General features: G+C 48.5%; 2 protein-coding genes across 16 annotated transcripts in view; one reads left to right on the forward strand and one right to left on the reverse strand.

Annotated features, from left to right (window-relative positions):
- Positions 1 to 17,908, forward strand: part of Rhof (ras homolog family member F, filopodia associated) — a 27,768-nt gene extending 9,860 nt beyond the window's left edge. For all 13 annotated transcript variants that reach the window (XM_029566579.1, XM_008839355.3, XM_008839349.3 and 10 more), the window contains 5 exons: positions 66 to 249; positions 541 to 628; positions 13,767 to 13,876; positions 13,962 to 14,096; positions 16,404 to 17,908. In XM_029566579.1, the coding sequence (XP_029422439.1) occupies positions 112 to 249; positions 541 to 628; positions 13,767 to 13,876; positions 13,962 to 14,096; positions 16,404 to 16,568 (636 nt within the window). In that variant the 5' untranslated portion in view covers positions 66 to 111 and the 3' untranslated portion in view covers positions 16,569 to 17,908. The remainder of the gene's footprint in view (positions 1 to 65; positions 250 to 540; positions 629 to 13,766; positions 13,877 to 13,961; positions 14,097 to 16,403) is intronic.
- A 149-nt stretch (positions 17,909 to 18,057) lies between these two features.
- Positions 18,058 to 25,072, reverse strand: part of Tmem120b (transmembrane protein 120B) — a 41,615-nt gene continuing 34,600 nt past the window's right edge. Inside the window, exons 7-12 of one of the 3 annotated variants that reach the window (XM_008839344.2) lie at positions 23,140 to 23,205; positions 22,620 to 22,681; positions 21,693 to 21,785; positions 20,683 to 20,747; positions 20,131 to 20,199; positions 18,822 to 19,508 (exon numbers count right to left, since the gene is read on the reverse strand). In XM_008839344.2, the coding sequence (XP_008837566.1) occupies positions 19,395 to 19,508; positions 20,131 to 20,199; positions 20,683 to 20,747; positions 21,693 to 21,785; positions 22,620 to 22,681; positions 23,140 to 23,205 (469 nt within the window). In that variant the 3' untranslated portion in view covers positions 18,822 to 19,394. Of the gene's footprint in view, positions 19,509 to 20,130; positions 20,241 to 20,682; positions 20,748 to 21,692; positions 21,786 to 22,619; positions 22,682 to 23,139; positions 23,206 to 25,072 lie in introns of those variants that run through there. The other 2 variants (XM_017799706.2, XM_029566576.1) reach the window with 2 other exon arrangements.

Raw genomic sequence — 25,072 nt, forward strand, 5'->3', positions numbered from 1 at the left:
GGGGGGAGCTGCCTGCTTGGGGGCGTGGCCTTGCTAGCTCAGCCCCGCGGCCCCGCCCCCTCCAGGTCTCTCTGCCTGACTCCCAGCGCATAGCCTCTAGTGCTGCCGGCTATGGACGACCCCCGGGCTCGGGCCTCAGCCGCTACCCCTGGTTCTGGGAAGAAGGAACTGAAGATCGTGATCGTGGGTGACGGCGGCTGCGGCAAGACGTCGCTGCTTATGGTGTATTGCCAGGGCTCCTTTCCGGAGGTGAGGCCCCCTAGGTGGCCAGAGGGGTGAGGATGGGCTTGCGACCACTGGGAGCAAGGGATGTCGGAAAGCCGGGACCAGCCAGGACCCTGATGACCCCAACGTCCTCAGCGTGGAGAGGCAGCCATCCCCTGGCGGGGGTGGGGGGGGCACCCCCTCCCGAATTCCAGAGCCTAGTGATTTGCCGGGTCTGAGCTGGATGGGTGAGGACGGTAGTTGCGGGGGCGGAATCCGTCGGGCTCTCAGCATCCACCACCCCTTAAAAGATCAACTTGGCCTCCTCTCTCACAGCACTATGCCCCGTCAGTGTTTGAGAAGTACACGGCTAGTGTGACGGTGGGCACCAAGGAGGTGACCCTGAACCTCTACGACACTGCTGGTGAGTGTGCCAGAGCCTAGAAGGTCCCCACGGGTTTCCCCACGCTGGGACATCCCCATCATGTCACGAAGCCCTGCAGGGCGCTGGCTAGCTGGGAGGCCCTGGAAGCCCCAAGGTCCTCAGCCTTCTCAGCTGTAAGTGGAGGTGATTGGTTGAGGGCACTCGATCCACCCCCACCTCCCGGTACTGTGTGCTGTTCCCCAGGCTTGTTCCTCTCCTGTGGTTCTAGAAAACGTGGGCTGCACTTCAGCCTCCTGTAATCAGTCACAGAATTTCGTTACATGCCATGGTCACTGAATTGAGTCCCCTGGGGCTAAAATTCTGGTGGGCTGTGTTTCTGAGTCCTATGGTTTTTCATATAGTGAGCTTTAGATCAGAGGTGTGCCTCTAGGATTCTGTGGCGGGCAGTTCTGTGTGGAGGGGCCCCAAGGTCCTGTGAGCTGTTTCCTGTGTCCCTGGCTTCTGGAATCCTAGAGCTACAGTGGGTTCTGGAAGAAAAGACACAACTTTAGAAAAGGAACTGGGGAAGAGTTTGAGCCTTGGGAAACAGGCTCAAAATAAGGTTCTGTCTGCTGTTAGCAGTGCCTTACAGAGGGGACCTGCACTAATTATGCCAGTGGTGGAACAGTCCATGAAGACTGATAGTCATCAACATTGGGGGAAAAAGGTTGGGGTGACCAGGTGACACCTCACCTAGCTCTGTGACTCAGTGTTTAGTAACTGGGGTGGAACCATATCACCAAGTGTCTATTCCCTGCCAGACCATCCTTGTGTGAAGTAAAGTCTCTGACCTTAGATGGAACCCAAATCTAGACATCCCCACTGGAAAAAATCAGAAGGGGGCTGCCCCCCTTTCAGACTGCACCTTTATTCCTGTCATGAGCAGGCTTTGCTGGAGGAACTCCCCACCCCTCTGAGTGGCACACTGAGACTTCCTGCCAATCCACTCTTCCAGCCCCAGATATGTGAGACAAGAATTCCTGATGAGTGGCCCACAGAGCAGTAAAAGTTTGTCTGAGAAACTTATTTTCACATGCTGCTTATCCAGGAGCCAGGGAGGGGCAGGACCACTGACCCCACTTCAGCAGAATGCTGGTGGAGTAGAGGTGTTGTATAGCAACCCAAAGCTCCAGGAGAGGCCAGAGAACCTGTTTTTTCCTTCCTCTGCCCTCAACCTTTCCTGTCACATCCCAGAATACCCTGTTCAGGACAGTCTCCCCCCCACCAGGCAAACCAAAGCAGAGACCACTTTCGGCCATTCTGAGAAAGATGATCAAAGGACATGTCAGAATCAATTGTATGAAGGTTCAGAAAGCTGTTACTGGGTAGAAAAGTTTTGTTCCAGGAGGCTTGAAGGGATGGAGGGAGATCCTAGTGGCTGTCATCAGAAGCTTGTGATCAGTGTGACGTGCTGATCTTATCCACAACTTCCTGCCACCTGCTTTGGAATCAAACTCTGACTTAATCCTACAGGTTGTATATCATTAGGGGAATCTGAGCCTCACTTCCCTCATCTGTCAGCAGAGCTAAAATAGTCATAAGATTAAATCAGCTGTATATACACAGCACTCAGCAAAGTGACAGGCTCTCAGGCCACTCAGTACATACTATTACTGTGACTTTGTTGTTGTTGTTTTTACTATGCTAGGGCTGAAACCCAGGCCCTTGTGCATGCGAAGCTCTACCACTGAGCTACATCCTCAGCCTTCAATGAGAGTTTATTTAGTTTGTTTTTTTGAGAGGGTCTCACTGTGACTGTGTTCCTCTGGCTGGCCTCCAACATGTTACGAATCTTATGCTACCTTCCCATCTTCCACCTTTGTGCCTCAGCCTCCTGAGTGCTAAGATTACAGACAGCACCACCACACATGGCTCTTGTTAGAGGCCCAGGCCCCTGCCCATTGGTAGAGTGGTAGACAGTGGTTGCCCACTGGATCCAGGGCCCACAGAACTGTGTGATGGCCCCAGCTCCTGCTGTAGGGGCCACAGCCGTCTTTCCCAACAGGACTCTTCCAGGCAGCAGAAAAGCAGGGCTTGGGTTTGAGGCCTTCAGTGAGTCCCAGGGGGCCACAAGCGACCTTATGGTCAACACAGCAGATCAAGGAAGGATCTCGGAAGGGAGGAATTGAGCTGCCCCTCAAGGAAGTCCACTGTGACCTGAGAAGCCTTAGTGATGGGAGGAAATTCCCTGACCAGTGAGCAGTGTGGTAGTGAGACTGGGTCATTCCTCTTATATGTGGCATAGCCCTTGTCATAGAAGGAGCTGTAGAAATGAGTGTGGCAAGATGAGTCAGCTTTACCTATGGATGGATCTGGGGACAAAGTGGGAGAAAATAATGGCTAGTAATCATCTAGACTAGAGAAAAGTGGAGACTAAGGGAGAACAATGGCTGAGCTAGAGACAAGTCTAGTAAATGCCGTAGAAAGTTCTAGAACCTGATGAGCTAGACCCAGCAGGGAGAGGAATATCTTTCCAGTCAATCAGAACAGGGTGACCCCAAAAAGCTGAATTTTTTTCCACACCCAGAATGGACTGATGGCCTCAGGCAGTCTTAGGTCCCTGTCTGTGGGGGCCCACGTGCAAGGCCCATCAGGCCACCTGTCTCCATCCTGCGGAAGTGGTTACAGACACCATAGCCCTCTCCAGAGTGCTCTGTCCTCAGAGGTGGAAGAGGGGGTGGGGTGAAAGCACCCACTGCTCCAGCAGTCTCATCTTCGCCCTGACATCCTCAGACAGGAAGCTGTGGTAGGGCCTGAAGGTTACTGGGCAGAGAGGTAGTGTGAGGGGGGTTGTTGTGTTAAGACACCACCTAGAGACACCCATCTGGGACACAGAGGCATGGGCAGCCATGAGAGAGGAACATTAGGAAAAGAGGGGGTCACAGAAGCTTGGAAGATAAGGGGTCACAACAAGGGTGTTACAGGCCCTGGAGCTGGGAGCACTGAGGGCCTAGAGCAAGCTGAGAGGGGACTATGGTCTCAGTTAAGGGAGGGGCTGCCCCTGACTCTTCCCTTCCCTAGGAAGAAAAGGCAGGTGGCTGGGCCCCAGTGGAACTAGTAAAAGTGGGATCCCCCTTCAGCAGCTTCCTCCTTCACATGCTGCCAACACCCCTTCCTATAACCAATGCTCTAGTCAAAGCAGGTCACCTCCTGCTGCATTTATGCCCGCCAGCTAACCTGGGGACCACTGTGGCCTGATGACATTCCTCTTCACAGCTCCGGGCCTTAGGGACCCCTGTCCCTGAAAAGATGACAACCAAGGGAAAGCCCCAACCCACAGAGGAAATACCTTCTGGTAGGGTAGAGCCTCACTTCCGCCCACCCCACAGCACCTCTAACTGCAGGAAGATGGGTGTCTTAAGGCAGCTCCGGTTCAGAGCCCTTTCCTCACAGAAGCAAGAGCATGCTTGTCTTTTGTAACTCCCAAGGCCCATTGGGGAGATGCCCCCTCATGGGCAAAATAGAGGGTAGAATACTTAGTTGATGGGAGGCCTGCTAAGGGGATTCAGATTCCAGGGCTGGAGTCTAACCCAGGTTATTAACGTCCCTTGGAACTTTCTTTCTCAGTAGTAACCACAGAAGCTGTAGCTGTACCTCTGCCCAGCCCCCAAAGTCCTTTTATTTCCCAAATCAGGGCACAATCATCACACCTTTCCCAGATAAAGGAACTCCACTAAGGCTTAAGAAGGAAAAGTACCAAGGTCTCAGAATATGTGTCCAAATGGAGCCTGGTATTCTGGACTCAGACACCCTCTAGGGAGGTATAAGGCAGCAGTACCTGAAGTCTCTTGGCCACAGCCTGGTCCTTAAAAGAGGCCTACAGTGAATCCCAAGAAAAGCCAGACCAGGCAGCTTCAAGCCAAGAAGATATCCTAGAGGAGCTGGGGTCTAGGCTGATTGCCCATCCCCTCCTAGAGGCCCCTTTTTCTTGAGACAGCTGTGTTTGCTGCCATTTTCCCTGTCAACCTGGTTAGGGTTGGGGAATTAAAGTGAGGACTGTAGAATCATGCTTTTAGGGTAGGCTAAAGGAAAAGCACCTGCTTGTCCTCTGTCATTTACAAAGCTTACACTTAGCTGTGTGGCTTGGGTAAGTCACTTCACCTGTCTTTGGTTTCTCTGGTTGGAAGACGGGGATTAGTAATACCTACTTTGTGGGGTTGTGTGGAATGACAAGTTCATACAGATAAAGCATGTACAGGAGGGCCGGAGAGATGACTCAGTGGTTAAGAGCCATGTACTGCTCTTGCAGAAGACCCGAGTTTGGTTCCCAACACTCATGTCAGAAGGCTCACAACTGCCTTTAACTGCAGCTCCAGATCTAACATCCTTTTCTGGACTCTACAGGCACCTGTACTCACATGCACATACCTACACATACCTACACACAGATACACACCTGTACGTATAATTTTCTAAATAGAAAACAAGACAAAACTTTAAAAAAAAAAGCGTTTTAATTCCTTTTAAAAAACGTTTTGTGGGGCTGGAGAGATGACTCAGTGGTTAAGAACACTGGTTGTTCTTGCAGAAGACCTGGGTTCGAATCCCAACACCCACATGGCAGCTAACAATTGTCTGTAACTCCAGTTCCAGGGAATCCAGTGGCCTCTTCTGACCTCCGCAGGCATTGCACAACATGGGTGCACTTACGTACATGCAGGCAATACGCTACACATAAAATAAAAATATTTTTTTTTAAAAAAGGATTTTGCACAGGGTAAGCATTCACAGATGAGTATTGCTGTTATAAACCATCCTTGCAATCAGTCATCAAGGCTCACCTGACTTTACAGGTCCACTTCATATCTGAGGAAACTGAAGTGGAGGAGTTCATTCCTACTGGGGAAGGCTTTGTGGGGACACTTTTAGACTGCCTGGGCAGACAGCTGACCTTGGCATTTAGGACTGAGCTTGATGGCATTCCAGTTTAGAGTGCCTGTTTATGACCTTGACAGAGGTGCCCCCTAGCCACCTGAGTGATTAACAAGAAAACTTTCCCTGGCCAGTTTACCTTCTGGGTGCTGCTTGAATTAGCACAGGTCAGGAAGTGAAACACAGAAGGGCAGTGAGAAGGCACAGAGTGGGGCCCCACTTTCTTCCTTTGCTCACTCAATATTTATTAAGCTCACCTGGCTTCCGAGGACTGCAATGGCCCCCTGTCCTGGTGAGGGACAAAAAGCATAAACATACTATGACATCAGGTAGCAAGATGTTTTGTGTTTATCTTTTTGACATAGGGTCTCCCTGTAGCCCCAGCTGGCCTGGAACTCACTATGTAGACCAGGCTGGCCTGGAACTCATGGAGATCAACTTGTCTGTGCCTTGTGAAGGCTGGGATTAAAGGCACAGACCAGTACACCCCTCGAGGTAGCAAGATATATATTGAAGCAAAAGAAAGTTTTTGTCATGAGACACAGGCATCAAGAAGGCTGAGCTTCAGGGTGGGCAGGAAAGGAAACAAGGAGCCAGACCACAATATGTCAGAACTTTCTGGAAAAGGGAACAGCGAGAGCAGAGGGTGTGAGTGCTCTGGTCCTGATCCCACTTCCTCCGACCCATTGCAGCCTGACTCCACCCTCACCACTTCCACCCAGGTTGCTTGCCTTGAAGTCATGGCAGCAGTAATTGTTCAATTCAGTGGGCACATCTCAGCCCTCATCTCTGCTGCTGCTCCAACAATTGCAAGTGAACAATTAGCCAGTATTTCCTACATGCCTCATGCCTCCTTGGGACCAGAGCTTTTTTTTTTTTTTTAATTTTAGAATATTTTTACTATTCCAAAGAGAGGCAATTTTTAACACATTTTTCCAGAAATAACTTGAAACAGGTTACATAAAAATATAGATACAATGAAAGCCAGGTGTAGTGGCGAACACCTTTAATCCCAGCACTCAGGAGGCAGAGGCAGGTGGATCTCTGGGAGTTCAAGGACAGCCTGCCTGGTCTACATAGTGATTTCCAGGACAGCTGGGGAGACCCTGTCTCAAAATAGAAAAAAAAAAAAAAGAATAGATAGATAGATATAGATATAGATATAGATATAGATAGTATGGGGGCGGATAGGAATAAGAAATCAAAGACCAAACAATTTGCCAACATGGGGTCAAGTTTGGTGGAATAATTAGCTGGGTTTTTTTGTTTTTTGAAAATCCTAACAAGTTTATTGGGCTTGCTAACAGAGCATAGGGTGGGGGGTTATTTACAGAAGAGTGGGTGCCCCCCCACTTATGGCTGTGCTGGAAAGTCCACAAATATAGAGCCTGTGACTTCCCTACAGCTGCACAAAATGGTGAGAGAGGTGCCTCATGGCATTCTCAGCTTATATATCCTTAGCCCCTCCCCCACATGCAGCTAAGGTTGACTAATTGGGGGGGGTAGCTGACTCCCCCCCAACTCCTTGAGAGGGAGGGAAGGAGGTGTGACTATAACTTGCCTGCATAGTGTTCAGATGGACACCTCCAGGTAACACTCCACCCCTTCCTCCAGCTCTTACATTCTTTCCACCAGCCTCTTCTGCATAAGTCCCTGAGCCTTGGAGGGGGTGATGGATGTGAGATGATCTTCCTCCCATTGTGGCAATGCACTGAACTTTCGGGTCTCTGCATCATCTGTTTTCCATGGACTGTTGGCCCATTTCAGTGGGATTCCATCTACACTACGTGGGCCAGGGATTCTTAAGCATAGACATGGTCTTTGCCCTCAGTAAAGGTAAGAAAGTAAACAGGTCTGTGTCTAAAGAAGCACTTGGAAAACATTCTGAGGGCAGGGAAGGTCCTTCAAGAAGCAGTTAGCATGGAGAATAGGCCAGAGTACCTGGGCCTCATTCCCTCTGGATGAATTCTGGAAGGGAATGAATGTGTGTTTTATACCAGACTTATGTACCTCACTGCTGTATCTTAGCAGCCCAGAGCCTGTCTTTACTCAATACAAAATAAACTGTTAATTTATAATCAATAAAAGGAATATTCCACTTGGAAGGTGGCAGCTAGAGTTGGCTCCTGGCTCAATGGCTTTGATCATTTCACTTCTGTGAAGCAGAGTTCCTGTATATGAAATCAGAATATAGGAGTCCCTCAGTCCCTCAAGGGATGGGACACCCCCCCGCAGTACCCCTCCACAGTCCATGGAGACTCAAGTTCAAGTTCCTCATTATATGAACTGTGCACATCTTATATTCTTTCAGTCATTTCTAGAATACTCATGATACACTGTCACTAGCTATACATAGTCCTTGTGCTGCATTTAGGGAACAAGTCTGTATGTGTTCAATACAAACACAAAGCATATTTTTTCTTAATGTTTTCTATCTGCAGTTGTTTCTGTGGATATAGTATTCAAAGATACTAAGCTGACTGTATGTTTTCCCTGTCATACTAGGCTGTTATATGAGGAAGTCTTAATGATGTATTGACAAAAACACTTTAAAAAATCATATGGAGGAGCTGGAGAGATGGCTCAGCAGTTAGCTACTCTTGCAGAGGACCTAGGTTTGGTTCCCAGCACCCACATGGTGGCTAACAACCATCTATAATTCTAGTTCCAGGGGATCCATCACCCTCTTCTGGCCTCTGCAGGCATTACATGCATGGGTGCACTTATATGCAGGCAAAACATTCATATATATATGAATATATATATACATGTTTAGATTTATATATAAATAAAAAGACTAAAAAACATACAGAGCATAAGGTGTATTATCATGAAGGTAGAAAGAGAAGACAGTTATTGTGAAAAAGGAAATAACATAGATTGGATGTTTGAAAATAAAATGCAGGACCAGAGCGATGGCTCATCATGTAAAGGCACTTGCTGGTAAACCTGATGACCTGAGTTCATTCCCTAGGACACACATGGTAAAAGAGAAACGACACTCTCAAATTGTTCTCTGACACCTCTCTCTCTCTCCCTTCTTCCCTCTCATGCCGGTTCACAGACAGACAGACAGACAGAGAGACAGACAGACAGACAGACAGACAGACACACACACACACACACACACACACACTAAATAAATGCAATTTAAAGAAATAACCTAGCCAGAGAAATGGCTCTGTGGCCAAGAGCACTGGATGTTCTTGCAGAGGACTGGGTTCAGTTTCAAGCACCCACATAGCAGCCAACAATTGTCCTTAACTTCAGTTCCAAAGGATCTAACACCCTCTTCTGGCCTCTTTGGACATTATTCACATGGGTGCACTTAGAAACATGCATGCAAAACACTCATACACATAAAATAAAAATAAAATTAGCTACCAAGTCTTTTTATAAAAATATGTATATGAGTGTTTTGCGTGCATGTTATGTAAATGCACCCATCTTCAACAGTTGTCAGCTGCCGTGTGGGTGCTGGGAACCCAACCTGGGTCCTCTGGAAGAACAGCCAGTGCTCTTAACCATAAAGCCATCTCTCCAACTCCAAGTCATTTTAAAACAAGTCAATAAAAATAAAACATAAAGCTGGGTGTGGTGGTACACACTTGTAATCCCAGCACCAGGGAGACTGAGGCAGAATTGTCACATGCTCCAGGTCAGTCTGAGCTACATAGCAAGTCCCTATGTCAAAGCAAGAGGACAAGTCCCTGATGGGGTTTCAGCTGAATCTATTGTTTTAAGATTCATCAGGCACCCAGGTGGAGAATGGATTCAGTGAAGGGCTGTAGGAGACCACAGAAGAGATGGCACAAGAGGCCAATGGGAGTTTATAAAGGATAGTGTGCAGGTAGGGCTGGCTGGCAAGTGATAGACAGATCCAAGCTGTGCATAGGGCTTTCTGCAGTGACTGAAATGCTGGGCCCAAGCTGCCCATTAATCAGCAGCCACCAGCCCCATGTGGCAACTAATTACTTGTAATGTAGCTAGTACAACCAAGGAACTAATTTTTTCTGTTAATGGGCTGAAGTTTTAATAGCCACACAGGGCTGTGGGCTACCCTGTTGGACAGCACAGGCCTGGAAAAGACATTACAAGTTTGGAGAGGAGACTAGGGATATGTGTAGGACAGCATGCTAAGCCAGTGTCCCACTGTCCCACAAGTCTTCTGATTTTAGCAAAGAAGGAAGATGAGGTCAATCACCCTTTCTTCAGTGTTGAGGAATTTTGGCTGAAGGACAGCCTGGGCAGTCCCACTGGCCCAGCCACCTCTGCAGTGGCTCCTGCACATTTTGATGACCCCCATGCACTGGAGATTGGTGGCAGCCCACAAAGCAGCTGTTATTAAGTTGTCTGTGTTCTTTTGGCTTTTTTTTTTTTTTTTTTTTTGAGACAGGGTCTCCCTTGTAGCCCCAGCTGGCCTGGAACTCACCAGGCTGGCCTTGAACCTGCCTCTGCCTCCCAAGTGCTGGGATTAAAGGTATGCACCACCATGCCTGGCAAGTTGTCAGTGTTCTAAGGTAGGTGGGCTTGTTCATACCTATGAATCCAGCACTTGGGAATGGAGGCAGGAGGATCAGGAGTTCCAGACCAGCCTGGGATGTAAGAAACCTTGTATCAAAAAATAGTGGGGAGGGACAAAGAGAAGAGAGAAAAGGGAGAAAGAAAAATGAAAGAAAACAAAGGAGAAAAGCCAGCCAGCCAGCAAGATGGCTCAGTAGGGAAAGGTGCTTGCCACCAAGCCTGACAAAGATGCATCTGAAACCCTGGACCCATGTGGTGGAAGGAAAGAACTTACTCTTCATAAATTGTCCCCTAACCTACACACACACACACACACACACACACACACATACACATGCACGCGCAAATAATTTTTGTAAAAATTTGTAAATAATTTTAATTAACAAAGAAAAATAGGCCGCGCGTGGTGGTGCAAATCTTTAATCCCAGCACTCAGGAGGCAGAGGCAGGCAGATCTCTGTGAGTTCGAGGCCAGCCTGGTCAACATAGTGAGTTCTAGGACAGCTGGGGCTACAAGGAGACCCTGTCTCAAAAAGACAAAAAAAAAAGTAAGAAAAAAAAATAGGGGCTGGAGAGATGGCTCAGCAGTTAAGAGCACAGACTGCTCTTGCATAAGACCTGGGTTCGGGTCCCAGCACCTACATGGCGGCTACAAACTGTCCTTGACTCCAGTTCCCGAGGAATAGGAAGCCCTCTTCTGACCTCCAGCAGCACTGCACGACATGGGTGCACTCACATATGTGCAGGCAATACACTCATACACAGAAAAGAAAAGAAAAATAAGATGTCAGTGTTTGAGATGGAGACTCAGGCTTTACAGGATTCCTGTGAGGTTTGAACTTATGCTTTATCTGCCTCTGGTACCCATGACCATAGGCACTGTGCTTTGGTGGAACTGGCTGAGGGCTAAGGACTTCTTGGTGCTGGGGAGACCAGGCAGGAGACAGAGTTGTTTCCAGTTGTCAGTGGGAGACTGAGAGTGGAGAATGGGGTGTGGCCTGGCTGGAATTGAGACTGATACCATCAAGGCGCCCCCAAGAAGTACAGGGGCAGGGCTGGGTGGGAGGCCCCTGGGCTTTCATATTCATTGTTCAATGGATGCAGAAGTAACTGGGGGTCACCAATGAGTCTTAAAGGTGCTCTGTTCTCACTGTGGGAATTTTTTAATAATTTTTTATTGAATTTTTGTGTATTTCATACATAAAATCATCTTTATACCTCTTTCCCCTTTGACACCCTCCCAGACCCTCCCCACTGGAGTTCATACATTCTGTCATTTGTGGGGTTTTTTTGTTCTTTTTTTTAAATGTGTATGAGTGTATTGCCTGAATGTATGTGAGTGCACCCGTGTTGTGCAACACCATAGAGGTCAGAAGAGAGCTGTGGATTCCCCTGGAACTGGAGTTAAGGATGGTTCGTAGCTGCCATGTGGGTGCTGGCAATCAAACCTGGGTCCTCTGCAAGAACAGTCAGTGCTCTTAACTACTGAGCCATCTCTCCATCCCCACATTCTGTCATTTGTATTATGCCTATTATGTAAAGTTAAGTGTCCCTAGATGTCCCTCAGCGCAGGTTTATCCACTGGGGTTAGTCAGTCTATCTAGTCCCCCTTCAAGATGAGTTCTTCCTTACTCAGTAGTAATCAGCTGTCAATAATTCTTCAACTAAGATTGGGGCTTGCTGTTCATTTCCATTGTTCTGTGCTGGGTTTTTGTCTGCCTAAGTTTGCATACAGCTAAGCTCCAGGCAGCCCAGCTAGAGCCCATCACCTATACACAGGTGGGCACTACTCAGGGCGTCTCTCTCTTTAAGATCAGCTCTTTCTCACTCAGTAGTAATCAGCTGCTAATAATTCTTCAACTAAGATTGGGGCCTGCTGTTCATTTCCATTGTTCTGTGCTGGGTTTTTGTCTGCCTAAGTTTGCATACAGCTAAGCTCCAGGCAGCCCAGCTAGAGCCCATCACCTATACACAGGTGGGCACTACTCAGGGCCACCATCCCCGAATATCCAGAAACCTCCTAGATCTTGTGCATGCTGACACCATTTCTATAGGTTTGTATGAGAAGGGTCCCTGGTGCCTGCAAGGCTATTTTGGCCTGTAGGACTATTTCCCTTTGGTCATGCACCTCCTCCCTGGCTCTTAGACACTTTTTGCTCCTTCTTCCACAATGGTCCCTGAGCACTGGGTGGGTGGACCTCAATATAGGAGACCTTCTGCGCTGGGTCTGCCTAAGTTTGCATGGGGCTTGTGCATGCTGACACTATTGCTGTAGGTTTGTATGAGAAGGGTCCCAGGTGCATGTACAGCCTCCCTGGCTCTTAGACACTTTTTGCTCCTTCTTCCACAATGGTCCCTGAGCACTGGGTGGGTGGACCTCAATATAGGAGACCTGTCCAAGGACCCACACTCTTCCAACTCTTATTCTCAGCTTTTTGGCCATTTGTGACCTTTTGTGTTCCTGGCCCTCTGTTGTATGAGGGAGCTTCATTGATGAGAAATGAAAGATACATTATTGTTCTCTTCATCCCTTGTTCTATGTTCCATGAGTGTTAGGTGTAGACATTTCATCCTAGATGTGCCACTTAGGCTTGGGCAATTCACAAAGAATCTGTGTGACCAGTGGTATAACTCTGTAATACCCTCTGTTGAAAAAGAAGCTACTTTGATGGGTGGTAACTGGGATATTTGTAACACTATGGGAATTTTTAAAGACATTTGTGCGTGGTGATTCAAGATGGCATATAATCATGGCTGGTCCCTGCACTAGGAAAAAAAGGTAAATCTGAATTTAGCCTTCAGAATTATTACAGAAAGGGTCATCATGGCTTCCTGGGTTTGATTTCAGTAGCATGGCAAGCAAGGAAAGGCTGTTCCGAGACACTGTTAGGACAGCAGTGAGGGCAGAGTGTCTGCGGTTACCTCTCCCACTTGAAGACAAAGTGTTCAGATAAAGACCAGACAAGTGGGTAAAATATGAGTGACAAAGCTAAATGAAGAATTCTCTGCATTCTTTCTTGCAGTCTCTCTGGAAGTTTTTGAAAATGTTGATATAAAAGGTAACTTCCAGGCCAGGCATGGTGGTGTATACCTTTAATCCCAGCTCTTGGGAAGCAGAGGCAGGTAGCTCTCTTGTGAGTTCCAGACCAGCCAAAGCTACATAGTGTGAGACCCTCTCTCTCACACACACAAGTTACCTCCAAGTTCTGCAAAAGCAAAATAACCAGCCATATACCACAGGCCTAGCCTCTAGGTTTGACTAGGCTAGGGGGCAGGGCTGGCTCTGGGACTATGTCTCCAGGCAGATGTGGTGGGAGCTGACTGCCATGTGAGAGGGAATGATGTTCACCTCCTTAGCATTTGCAAGAATGGAGAGGGGGAAAGCAGGCAGCTGCATTAGAACCAAAGAACCAGCACACATCTTCTGGGCCTTGGGAGGCTCTGACTAGCACAGCCCTCAGATCTGAATCTCAGTAGAAGTGATTCCAAAGTCAGAGTTTTGTCCCTGAATGTCAGGAAGGGGAAGCACACTCATCCTCAGTGGAATCCTTACCATTTCCAGTTCTTACTCTGTAATCACTCCAGCTGAGCATTACCTAGGTTTGATCTCAAGTCATCTGTGTGCTTTTCCCCATCCCCGCCCCATGGGCCTAGTGTCTATCCCCCGCATCAAAGCCCAGGCTGAGACCCTGGGCAGGCAGGGATGCATGTCTCTCACCCCCTGCCCCCCGGCTGGTTTCAGGGCAGGAAGACTATGATCGGCTGCGGCCCCTTTCCTACCAGAATACACATCTCGTTCTAATCTGCTATGATGTCATGAACCCCACCAGCTATGACAATGTCCTCATCAAGGTAAGGAAAGCTCAAGCTGTCTCTTGGAGTGGGGACCAGCTCCAGCATGGCCTCCACTCTGATGTCCTGCTTTCTACCTCCTCAGTGGTTCCCTGAAGTCACACACTTCTGTCGAGGGACCCCCATGGTGCTCATCGGCTGCAAGACAGACCTGAGGAAGGACAAGGAGCAGTTGCGGAAGCTCCGGGCAGCCCAGCTAGAGCCCATCACCTATACACAGGTGGGCACTACTCAGGGCCACCATCCCCGAATATTCACAAGCTTCCTAGGCCTTTGGCCTCTGTAGTTGCAGTGCCTTAGCAAGCAAACACCATTCTGAAAATCACCTAAAAATACTGAGAAGTCAGGGCGATAGCTCAAACCCAGGATCCCAGCACTTGGGAGGCTGAGGTAGGAGGATTGCCATAAATTCCAGGCCAGCCTAAGTTACATAGTGAATTCCAGGCCAACTTGGGCTACAATGTGAGACTCTGTACAAACACGAGGGCTAGGTAGATGGCTCAATGGGTAAGAGCATGTACTAAACTTCCAGAGGACCTGAATTCAAATCCCAGCACCCATTCTGGTGGCTCACTATCACTTCTAATTCCAGCTCTAGAGGACTCAACACCTGTGGCCTCTGTGGCTCCAGCCCTAGTACACATATACATGATTAAAAAGAAACTACAACATGCCAGGCATGGTGGCACACGCCTGTAGTCCCAGCACTTGGGAGGCACAGGCAAGCAGATCTCCGAGAGTTCAAGGCCAGCCTGGTCTACAAAGAGTTCCAGGACATCTGGGTCTACAGGGAGACTCTGTCTCAAAAAGACCAAAAAAAAAAAAAAATCATAAAAAGTAAACATACATACATACTTATGGCCCACAGATCTGAGAACCTCCTAATAACTTGGTCATTTAACACTTCTACCATTGCAGCAGATGCTATTAACATCCTCCAGCTTACATGGGAGTAATAAATATGAATAATAAACTCATGTTCAGAGTGTCCTTCCCAGGTCACACAGCTAAGTGAGAATGGAGCCGGGATCTGGTCCACTCACACTTCTAGTCTATGCTCAACCTTCATCTGTCTGGTCTACCCAGAGAGGGACCACAGGGTAGGGCCTTATGTAAAAGGAGTCCCCTGCCCCCAAAAGTCACAGGGAAATCTAATCTCCATTGCTTCCTGGATGAGGTGTGGGAGAATGCATAGAAGAGATCACAAAGTACAATAACTTTCAAAGCAGGTGTGATGGTGCACCCCTGTAATCCCAGCACTTAGGAGGTTGATGGGAATCTGGATTGTGGGTTTAAGGCCAGCCTAGGCTACATATCAATATCCTGTTTCAGAAACCAAAACTTTAATACTAAAAATAAATAAGTATTGGGGCTGGAGAGATGGCTCAGTGGTTAAGAACACTGGTTGTTCTGCAGAAGACCCAGGTTCGAATCCCAGCACCCACATGGCAGCTAACAGTCCGTAACTCCAGTCCCAGGGGATCCAACCTGACAGCCTCTTTTGACCTCTGCGGGCATTGCACGACATGGTGGTGCACTTACCTACATGCAGGCAATACAGGCATACACATAAAAATAATAAAGTTTAAAAAATAAATAGTCGGGCGTGGTGGCCTACGCCTTTAATCCCAGCACTTGGGAGGCAGAGGCAGGCGGATCTTTGTGAATTCAAGGTCAGCATGGTCTACATAATGAGTTCCAGGACAGATGGGGCTACAGGGAGACCCTGTCTCAAAAAGACAAAAAAAATTAAATAAATAAATAATAAATAAATAAATAAAAAGCTGGGCATGGTGGCACATGCCTTTAATCCCAGCACTCGGGAGGCAGAGGCAGGCAGATCTCTGTGAGTTCAAGGCTAGCCTGGTCTACACAGTGAGTTCAAGGACAGCTGGGCTACAGGGAGATCCTGTCTCAAAAAGACCAAAAATAATAATAAAAAAATAAATAAAAACAAATAAGTATTAATAAGCACTAGGGAGGCAGAGGCAGGTGAATTTCTGTGAGTTTAAGGTCAGCCAGGTCTACATAGTGAGTTCCAGTCCAGATGAGACTACAGAGAAACCCTGTCCCAAAAAGGCCAATAAATAAATAAATATTAATAATGCTGTTCATTTTTAAAAAACAAAATGTTTATTATTTCACTCTACCAGCAAACTCAGTAGCCTAAACTATGCTGACAGGGAACAGAAGGGGATGTGTAGGGAGTTCCTTTCTGTATTGAAGTCTTCCTAATCTTCTCTCAGGCCTGATACATATTCCCAGCCCTCAGAATTCAGTCCCTCTCTCTGCTGGAAGCTGGAGAGGGTGGGTGAAGATTAGCAAAGGGCTTCTCCCAGCAGCTCAGCCAGCCACACAAACACCAAATAGGCCAGCCCTGGGGTGGATAACGGACAGGTACCCCACGCAAGGCTTATAACTCTGGAGAGCCTCCAGAGCCATCTCCCAACCCCTAAACCACTGTCAGGAGGCACCAGCGCCCCCTACTCCAGGCCTCTCATTTAATGTCTCCTCATGTCCCTCCCAGGGTCTGCATGCTTGTGAACTGATGCGAGCTGCACTCTACTTGGAATGTTCGGCCAAGTTTCGGGAGAATGTGGAAGATGTCTTCAGGGAAGCCACCAGGGTGGCCCTCAGTGCACTGAAGAAAACACAGCGGCAGAAAAAACGCAGGCTCTGCCTGCTGCTGTGACCCTAGGGCAGATGGCCCTGGCAGGGTTGGGGACCCAGGACTGGACTCCTAGGGTCTTGCTCCATCCCCAGCTCTACAGTGCCTGGCATAAGGGATTAGATTCTTGGAACATTCTAGAACTCTCCCCTACAGGTTCACACTGGAGGCTGAGGATGGTGAATGAAGGTGCCAGACCCACATCAATCTAACCTGGGATTAGGATTTGTTCCCAGGCTCAGAAGGGCCTTCCTCACAGCCCCTTCCTGCTCTAGCCATGTGTGCCCCCCACCCCTTTACAAACCCAATTCATGCTTGAAACTCAGAGCTACATTGGGAGTGTGGGTAACCATGGACATGCACCACTGCTCATGGACATCCCAAGCTCCAGTGTCACTTTCACCCTGGGCTCCAGAGATAGGCATGGATGTATCCTCCAGTCTCTTCCTTCTTCCCCTGGGGAACGTGAGGGCCACAGCCTATCGGGAGGACACAGGCACCAGCCCTGATGTGGGGCTGACATCAGCCCCTCCCTCCTTCCTCTGTCTCACACTGAAGACCTCTGCCGCAGCCTGGCCATATCCTGGGACACATGTGCTCAAGGGAAGAAACAAGCTCTCAAAAGGTCAAAGTGTACTTGGGCTGCCCGTCTGACCCCTGCTCCAGGTCTTACCTCCAATACCCCCACCTACCTCCACTGGAGACTTATGAACAGTGCCAGCTGCCCGTCAGGGGTCTTGGGCAGGTCAGCACTCTCCCTAAACGGTTCCCCCAACATAAAAGGCCAGACCTGGGCCCTTTAAATAATCAAGCTTCCCACCTTTTGCCCCACCCAGAATCTGCTTCTACCAGGATGTGGAATTCAGAAGTCATCCATGCCCACCTCCTTCTAGAACTGACATGCCCATACTGGATGGTTTCTCAGAACTGGCCACAGACTACTAGTGTCACTGACAGCAAGATGCTTGAGTCCTGAAACTCCTTCCTGAAGATCTAGAGGCCAGGGTCCAAAATGATTCAAGAAAGTACCCCACGTGGCTCTAATGCCCCTTCCAGAAGAATGGCTTGCTTCTAGTTTGCACTGCCTTAAAAGGAACCATGGGCTTGGCTGGCCCATGATCCCCTTATACCTCCTGACTCAAATCCCCAAAGTCAGGTTGCCAAGAAAAGAGAATTTTGACACTTGCTCCCCAAGTGTCCTAAGACCCTGCTGTCTCCTAAAGAGCCAACCAAGGACCTCTTGTTCTCTCAGAATCTAAGACCATGTGGACAGATTATAGTATAGGGCAGAGGTCAGAAAACCACAGCCTGAAGGCCACAAATGGCCAGCCTGTTTTTGTAAATAAAGTTTTATTAAACAGCCATACTTATTATGCAATGGCTGTTTTTGCTCTACAGCTGTGGTTCGCTACCATCAGCCTGGCCCACAAAGCCTAAAATATTCATCTTCAGGCCTTTAATAGAAAGTCTGCTGATTACTGATCTGGGGCAAACCCAGGTGCCTGCAAAGGACCGGACAGGAGACCAAACCAGAAGGTAGGGCAGGGATGAAGGGAGTGGGCAGGCTGTGGCAAACACGAGCAGATGCCTGAACTTGCCTTTTGGGAATATTGTCAAATCTTTCCAATTTTCTAAGGGAAGCAGAAGTTTGGACTCTTACATAGAATCTCAGTGTGGGGAGAGAAATCTCATTTTTATCACATAACTGAAGAATTTAAAACTCTTCTGAGGGCCAAATGAAGTGTGTCTGAGGAAGCCAGCTGTGAAGTCAGGTCTGAACGGGCAGCTGAGGCCCATGAGTGGGAAGGGGCAGAACATTCAACTGAACCTGTTGGCTCCTCCACCCTCCCTGCTGCTGTAATACGATGGGCGCAGACCTTCTCACAAGGAGGCCCCCTGGGCTGGGCTCTCTCAGACCCTACCCCTCCTCCTTCCCACACATTCCAAAACCTAGAGGTAGGGTGTGAATGACCTCCAAATGGCTTAAGTCCCAGTCAGTACTGCGGGTCTGGGTCCCAGGTCAAGGACTCACACAAAGTCTGTGAAGGAGAGCTGAAGGGTGACAGTCAGAAATCTGGAAGAGCTCACAGAACACTCACTTAAACAACCTGGAGGCTGGGGTGCCCTCTGGTGGAGAAACCTAAAGACCCTGCCACCTCAGGGCCACCCTTGTAAGTTGGCTCCAAGGGGTAGAACTCTGGAGGTCCCAAGGAGACTGGGCTACTTTCCCCAAGTGTCCATCAGGTAAACAGCTCAGGAGCGACAAAGACAGGCAGTGGTTCTCTGAGAACTTAAATACTCCCAGACCACAGAAGGTGAGAACTTTGGGGGAGAGGGGCTTACAGCAGAGGTGGTCTCCCAGGGCAGAGGCCTCTACAGGATGCTGAAAGTTTCATTTCTCCAGGTGCCTGGGACGCAGTAAGTAGCAGGTCTGCTAAAGCCAACCCTGATGAGGCACATCCAAACCCCTAAGAGGGGTTCAAATGATGGGGGTGGGAACAGAGGGCTCCCTGAGGCTTTCAGCCCCTCCCTGGAAGACTGACCCAGACTCAGCCATTGCTGTTGCTGAGTGCTGAGGAGAAGGCCTCAGATTCCAGGGAAGCTGGGAAGACCCGGCATTAAATACACATTATAAATAAGGATTTGGGGCAGGTTAATACTGTGCACACAGATGGCCTTCACATTCCTCGTGTCTGGCTGGGGACCAGGGCGTTGGCCCTGCTCCCAGCAATGCTGCTGGTCCCTGAGATGCTGCTGCCCATGGCTACCAGTGACTGGCAGCCAGGGTGCTGACTGGAATCCCAGCAGTCTCTTAAGTCCTGAGGCCTCTGGGCACTAGGGTCCGGAGGTTCATGGCTGCTTGGTCTTCTTTCTGTTCTTCTGGAGTTTGGCCTGCACAACTTTGAGTGTAGTCAAGAAATTGCCGAGGAAGAGGATGAGGAAGGTGAGTGCCAGCACAAACACCTAGGTGATCCAGAGATGCAGGGCCCAGTGATGCCCAGGGCAGAGGACACAGGTGGGCAGAGGACATAGGGTGGGCAGGGGAGGGAAGAGAAGCTTGAGTCAATTTTCCTACAAGAGAGCCTAACCCCAACCCCAATCCCAACTCCAAACTCCCAGCAAGCTTCAGGAGTAGTGAACAGAAGGCAGAAGTGTAAACCAAATTCAGGTAGAGTTCTGGAGAGTGTTCAATGGGGTGATTTCCTTGGTTCTGACACTGAGGGTCCCCCCCACCCCCCGGCCTCCTGAGTTCCCTCTCACTGTTTCTCTCAGGAACCAGCAGCCAAAAATTCTGGGTGGCAGGAACCCATAGCAGAGAACAGACAAGAGCTTGGAACCGGCCTGGCATGGTGGCGCACACCTTTAATACCAGCACTTGGGAGGCAGAGGCAGTCAGATCTCTTTGAGTTTGAGGCGACCCTGTCTACACAGCTAAAAGACCAAAAAAAAAAAGCTTGGAACTCTCCCCGAGGAAGCCAGCCCTCTTAAAGCCTTGACCTCTTACTACTAAACAGATATACACAGACACATAGACACACACACACACACACACACACACACACACACATACACACGTGCTCTATACCTGCCATTCTCTGCATTCCTCGTGGCTGGAGAGCTCAAACAACGTGACAGCATTGTAGAGTTGCCAGAACTGGAGACAAGGAGACAGGCAACACTCACCCACTAGTTCCCCTGCAGAACCATGTGGAAAGCCAGGGAGATGGACCATGTCCCTCAGCACTTAAGATCAATGCCCCCCTGCCCCATGAAACTAGATATATTAGATAGAACAAGTCTGAAGTGCCAGTTCTGACCCCTATCCATAGTGTCTGGAGAACCCAGAGGGAATGAGGATAAAGGGGCTCCCTGGGGCTTTCCACCCCTCCTCCACAAAGACTGGCCCTATCTGGGGCCATGAGCTCAAGCAGTGAGGAAGCCCTCAGATTCCAGGCAAGTAGGAGGCCTAGGCATTAAACATGTTAAAACAGGGAGCCAGTGGGATGATGTATGTACAGACAGTTATCACATCCCAGGAACCTGGGCATAAACTGCTGGTAAGGGAGGGAAGCCCAAAGACCTTCTGTTCCTAGGTGTTAGCCCAGACAGGGTACCTAAAAACTGCAAGGAGACTCACATGGCCACAGAAGAGGAAAGGCAGGAGGAAGGTGAGGCCCCGCCACATCCAGGACTGGAATCCTTCTGTGGGGAAGAGTGACATGGGTAACAGTCAGTCAGTGAATGGATATGTATATGTGTGTGTGTGTGTGTGTTATTTTTTGAGACAAGATCTCCCTGTAGCCCAGGCTAGCCTTACTATGTAGACCAGGCTGGCCTCAATCTCACAGATCTGCCTGCTTCTGCCACTCAAGTGCTGGGATTAAGGTTGTGCCCTACCATGCCAGGCTATTTCTTTTTTTTCAATGTGTATAAGTATATTGCCTACAGATAGGTAGATGCACCTGTGTCAATGCAATGCCCACGGAGGTCAGAAGAGGGCATCAGATTCCCTGGAACTGGAGTTACAGATGGTTGTAACCATGTGGGTTCTGGGAATCGAATCCAGGTCCTCTAAGAGCAGCCAGTGCTCTTAACTATTGAACCATCTCTCCAGGCCCTATTTTTTTTTTTTTTTTTAGACAGGGTCTCACTGTCTAGCCCAAGCTGGCCTCCAACTCAGAGATCCAAATACCTCCACCATCCCAGTGCTAGGATTAAGGCATGCACCACCATGCCCAGACTGCTTTTGTTTTTTTAAAAAAGTGCTCATTATGTTCCCCAGAGTGACCTCAAACTCCTGAGCTCAAGTGATCTCATCTCAGCCTCCCAAATAGCTGAAACTTCAGGTATGTGCCACCATGCCTGCCCGATAGCGTGTTTATATATAGAAAGTACAGACCAAATAATGTAGACATTGAAAGGGGTAAAGTTGGAGCCCAGCACTGAGGATCTAGGTACTCAGCTGGAACCATACTTGGTAGATAAAACAGAATTCATAATGGATTATGAACAGCAAGTCAGATAAAGAGTGGCAGTCCTGATTTTGCTGTGTGGAAGGTCGTACGTTATTCTGAGGATGTGCCTCCATTGTGGGAGGTGGGCTGATCTGGGACTCCTTCCAACTCTACCCGTTGCCCAGCTACTCACCCACAGTAAGGTCTAGGTGGTTCCTCTCACCCAGGGCCCGAAGCCTGTAGAGACAGCCTCTCTGGTAATAGTATTGTAGGAACTGGACACAGCCTGCAGGGGGAGCACAGTGCCCAAGCTCAAAGACAATACACCCAAAGACTGTCCCCCAAATCCAGTGTCCTTTATCAAACTTTAGGTTAGTGGGTGTAGCTGGCCAGAGGGCACGGAGAGTGGTCTGACTACCTGCTTTTAATATTTTTTTCCTTTTCCTTTCATTTTTAAGAAGTTTTATCTTTTATGTATATGAGTATTTTGCCTGCATGTACATAAATTCACCACATGCATGCAAGTGTCAGTAGAGGTCAGAGGAGGGCATCAGATTACCTGAACTGGGGTTACAGACAGTTGTGAGCTGCCATGTGGATCCTGGGATCTGAACCCAGGTCTTCTTCAGGAACAGCAAGTGCTCTTAACCCCTGAGCCATCTCTCCAGCCCCCACTTTTAAATTTTTTAAAAAATCTACTACAACTATACTTAAATGTCAATATCTCATTTTTAACAGCTACGTTTCCCTGTATGGGGCTATCTCTTTTATATCTTAAGATTGCATGCAGCTCCCAACATAGTACCACACATCTTACATTCCAAAAAGCATTTATTTATTGAGTGCCTACTACTACATGCCTAGGAAAATTCCAGAGGTTTCTGGTTGTGTTTTGATGGATCCTCACTTGTCTGAGATGTTTGTATTCCTAAATAAGGGATAAAGCAGGTTCAGATCAGTGTGGCATACTTGGGGGTCTGGAGGGGCAGGTGGAGTTGATCTGGGAGAACTTCTGGCCAGGACCCTCTCTCTTCCACACAGGCTAGCACTGATGTCTACTGGAGACCTCATAAGTAAAAGCCCCAGGAAACCTCCCTGGAAGCTGGGCTTGAACACTCACTCTGAAAAATTGAAAACGCTAAAAACTGATTGCGAAACTTCTGATAAATTAGTCCATTAGGCCTGGAAAAAAACACAAAGGTGAGAGACACTATAAAACCTGACACTCATCCCTGCCCCATTCCCCATTCCAATCAAAAGAGGATAAAATATTTCAAAGGTAAAGCAAAGTCCCAGATTTCTGTCCTTTGTCCTAAGACTCAACGAGGTCACACCCATACCTTTTCTAAAATGAGGGGCACACACGTGGGCATTCTGAGCCCTTGTGCTTTCTCTCCAGCCTTACTGCTCCTTATCACCTCTGCCCCAGTGAGCAGAGACTGTGAAATGGTCCCCAGAGAGCTCCCAGCTGGCTTGGCAGGGCTCTGGCCACTGGGCCTCTACCGTGGTTTTCGATTCGCACTTGCTTTCAGGGCCCCACAGGTCAGCCTTAGGAAACCCTTTCCCATTCCCCAACCCCAGTCCCAGCCTCAGCTCTAGCTCCATGGGGAGGTCAAGGGGCCCAATGCTAGGCGACTCACCAGGTCAGCATCACTCCAGACAGGAATGTGGAGACATAATGGTGAGACACCCACCAGCCTTTAATTCTTAGGGAGAACAAGAGAGAGAAAGCAGCTGAGGTAAGGAGAGAATCGAAGACAGCTTTTTGCTTCCTAGCCTATGTGGGGAGAGGCTACTGTGCAGCTAGAAGCATCTTAAGAGTAAGGAATGGGCCCAAACCACACCTGTCTCTTCATGCAGAGGTCTAGAATCCCAATGTACCTTCAGATTAGCCCAGGGACCTACCCAGGTGCTCAGAAGCTTCTGTGACCCTCAGAACACATCCCTAACATCACAAGCCTTCAAGCCCAGCAGCTTCCCTAGCACCGAGCTACTCCAACCATCCTTGAACCAGCCAAGTTTAATGGTACCTCGGGGCCTATGATGGACTGAACTATGTCCCCAAATTCCTACATTGAGGCTTAATTCCCAAGTGCCTTAGAATGCGACTATATTTGGAGATTGGGCCTTTAACAAGGTCACTGAAGTTAAGAGGGGTCACAAAGTTGAGGCCTTGATCTAGCATGAATAGTGTCTTTGTAAGAGAAAGACCAGGGAAAATGTGTGCACAGAGGAGAGGTCATAAGACATGATGGGAAGGTAGCTGTTCGCAAGCCAAGGAGAAAGGCCCAGAGCCAGCCCTGATGACACCTTGATCGTTGGAACTCCAGTCTCCAGAACCATGGGAAAGAACTAACCATTGGTTAAGATGCCTAGCATGTGGTATCTTGTGGTGGCAGCCCCACAGACTGACACAGGGCTTTTGTACCTGCTGTCCTCTCTGCTCCGAGTCATTTTCCTGCTAGGCTCTGAGGTCCAAATTCAAGTTTCACACCAAACCTCACCTTCACCAAAAGGTATACCCTGACTACATTGCCTAAAATAGCCCCACAGCCCCACTCAGCATTGAAGTTTTGTTTTTGTTTTCTTCATGGTGCTTATTACAGTACTGTCATACCTGTGCCTGTAGGAGGTAATGTTGAACTTACGGCTCTGTGTGTGTGTGTACAAACATGTTTATTTAACACATTTCCTAAGCAGCTGATCTGATCCTAGTGTCACAGGTGAGCAATACAGACATACTTCCTGTTTCTCGGGGGTTTAATGTCTGCACAGGAAAGGTCACTCAGGTAACATAAGAACCTGTATCTCACACACTCAAGCTCATCTCCTGTCGTCTGTCAAAGACCTGGGCCTGACCCTGACCCTGGACTTACATGCAGTCCAAAATTATGAGAACTCAGGGTTCCTTCAAATCTGAGTCAGGAGTCTAGTTACACTAACCCCCAGAATTCCTTCCAAGTCCCTAGATAGGCTTCAGGCCCTGCTGGCGTCCCCACTCTCCTCTGTAGTTGCTATCCAAACAAAATGTAGCAATGAGCTTTTTGTCAAAAGCATACCAGCACGCAGTTCTGATTTTTTATTACTTTTTTTTTGTCTTTTTGAGACAGGGTCTCCTTATAGCCCCAGCTGTCCTGGAACTCACTATGTAGACCAGGCTGGCCTCGAACTCACAAAGATCAGCCTGCCTCTGCCTCCCGTGCTGCGATTAAAGGTGTGCGCCACCAGGCCCAGGTTATTGCTTTTTTTAAAAAACAAGGTCTCACTAGGCAGCCCCAGTTGACCTGGAACTGACTATTGTAAACCTGCAGGCACAATATTGGTGCACTTACATACATGCAGACAAAACACTCATACACATTAAATAAATAAATAAATTTGGGGGCTGTAGAGATAGCTCAGTGGTTAAGAACACTGACTGTTCTTGCAGTGTTCGAATCCCAGCACCCACATGGCAGCTAACAACTGTACGTAACTCCAGTCCCAGGGCATCCGACAGTCTCTTCTGTCCTCCTTGGGCATTGCACAACATGGGTGCACTTACCTACATGCAGGCAATACATGCATACACAT

The sequence above is a fragment of the Nannospalax galili genome, unplaced genomic scaffold (assembly GCF_000622305.1).
Source record: "Nannospalax galili isolate Female #2095 unplaced genomic scaffold, S.galili_v1.0 scaffold218, whole genome shotgun sequence".
In the NCBI taxonomy this organism is placed as follows: Eukaryota; Metazoa; Chordata; class Mammalia; order Rodentia; family Spalacidae; genus Nannospalax; species Nannospalax galili.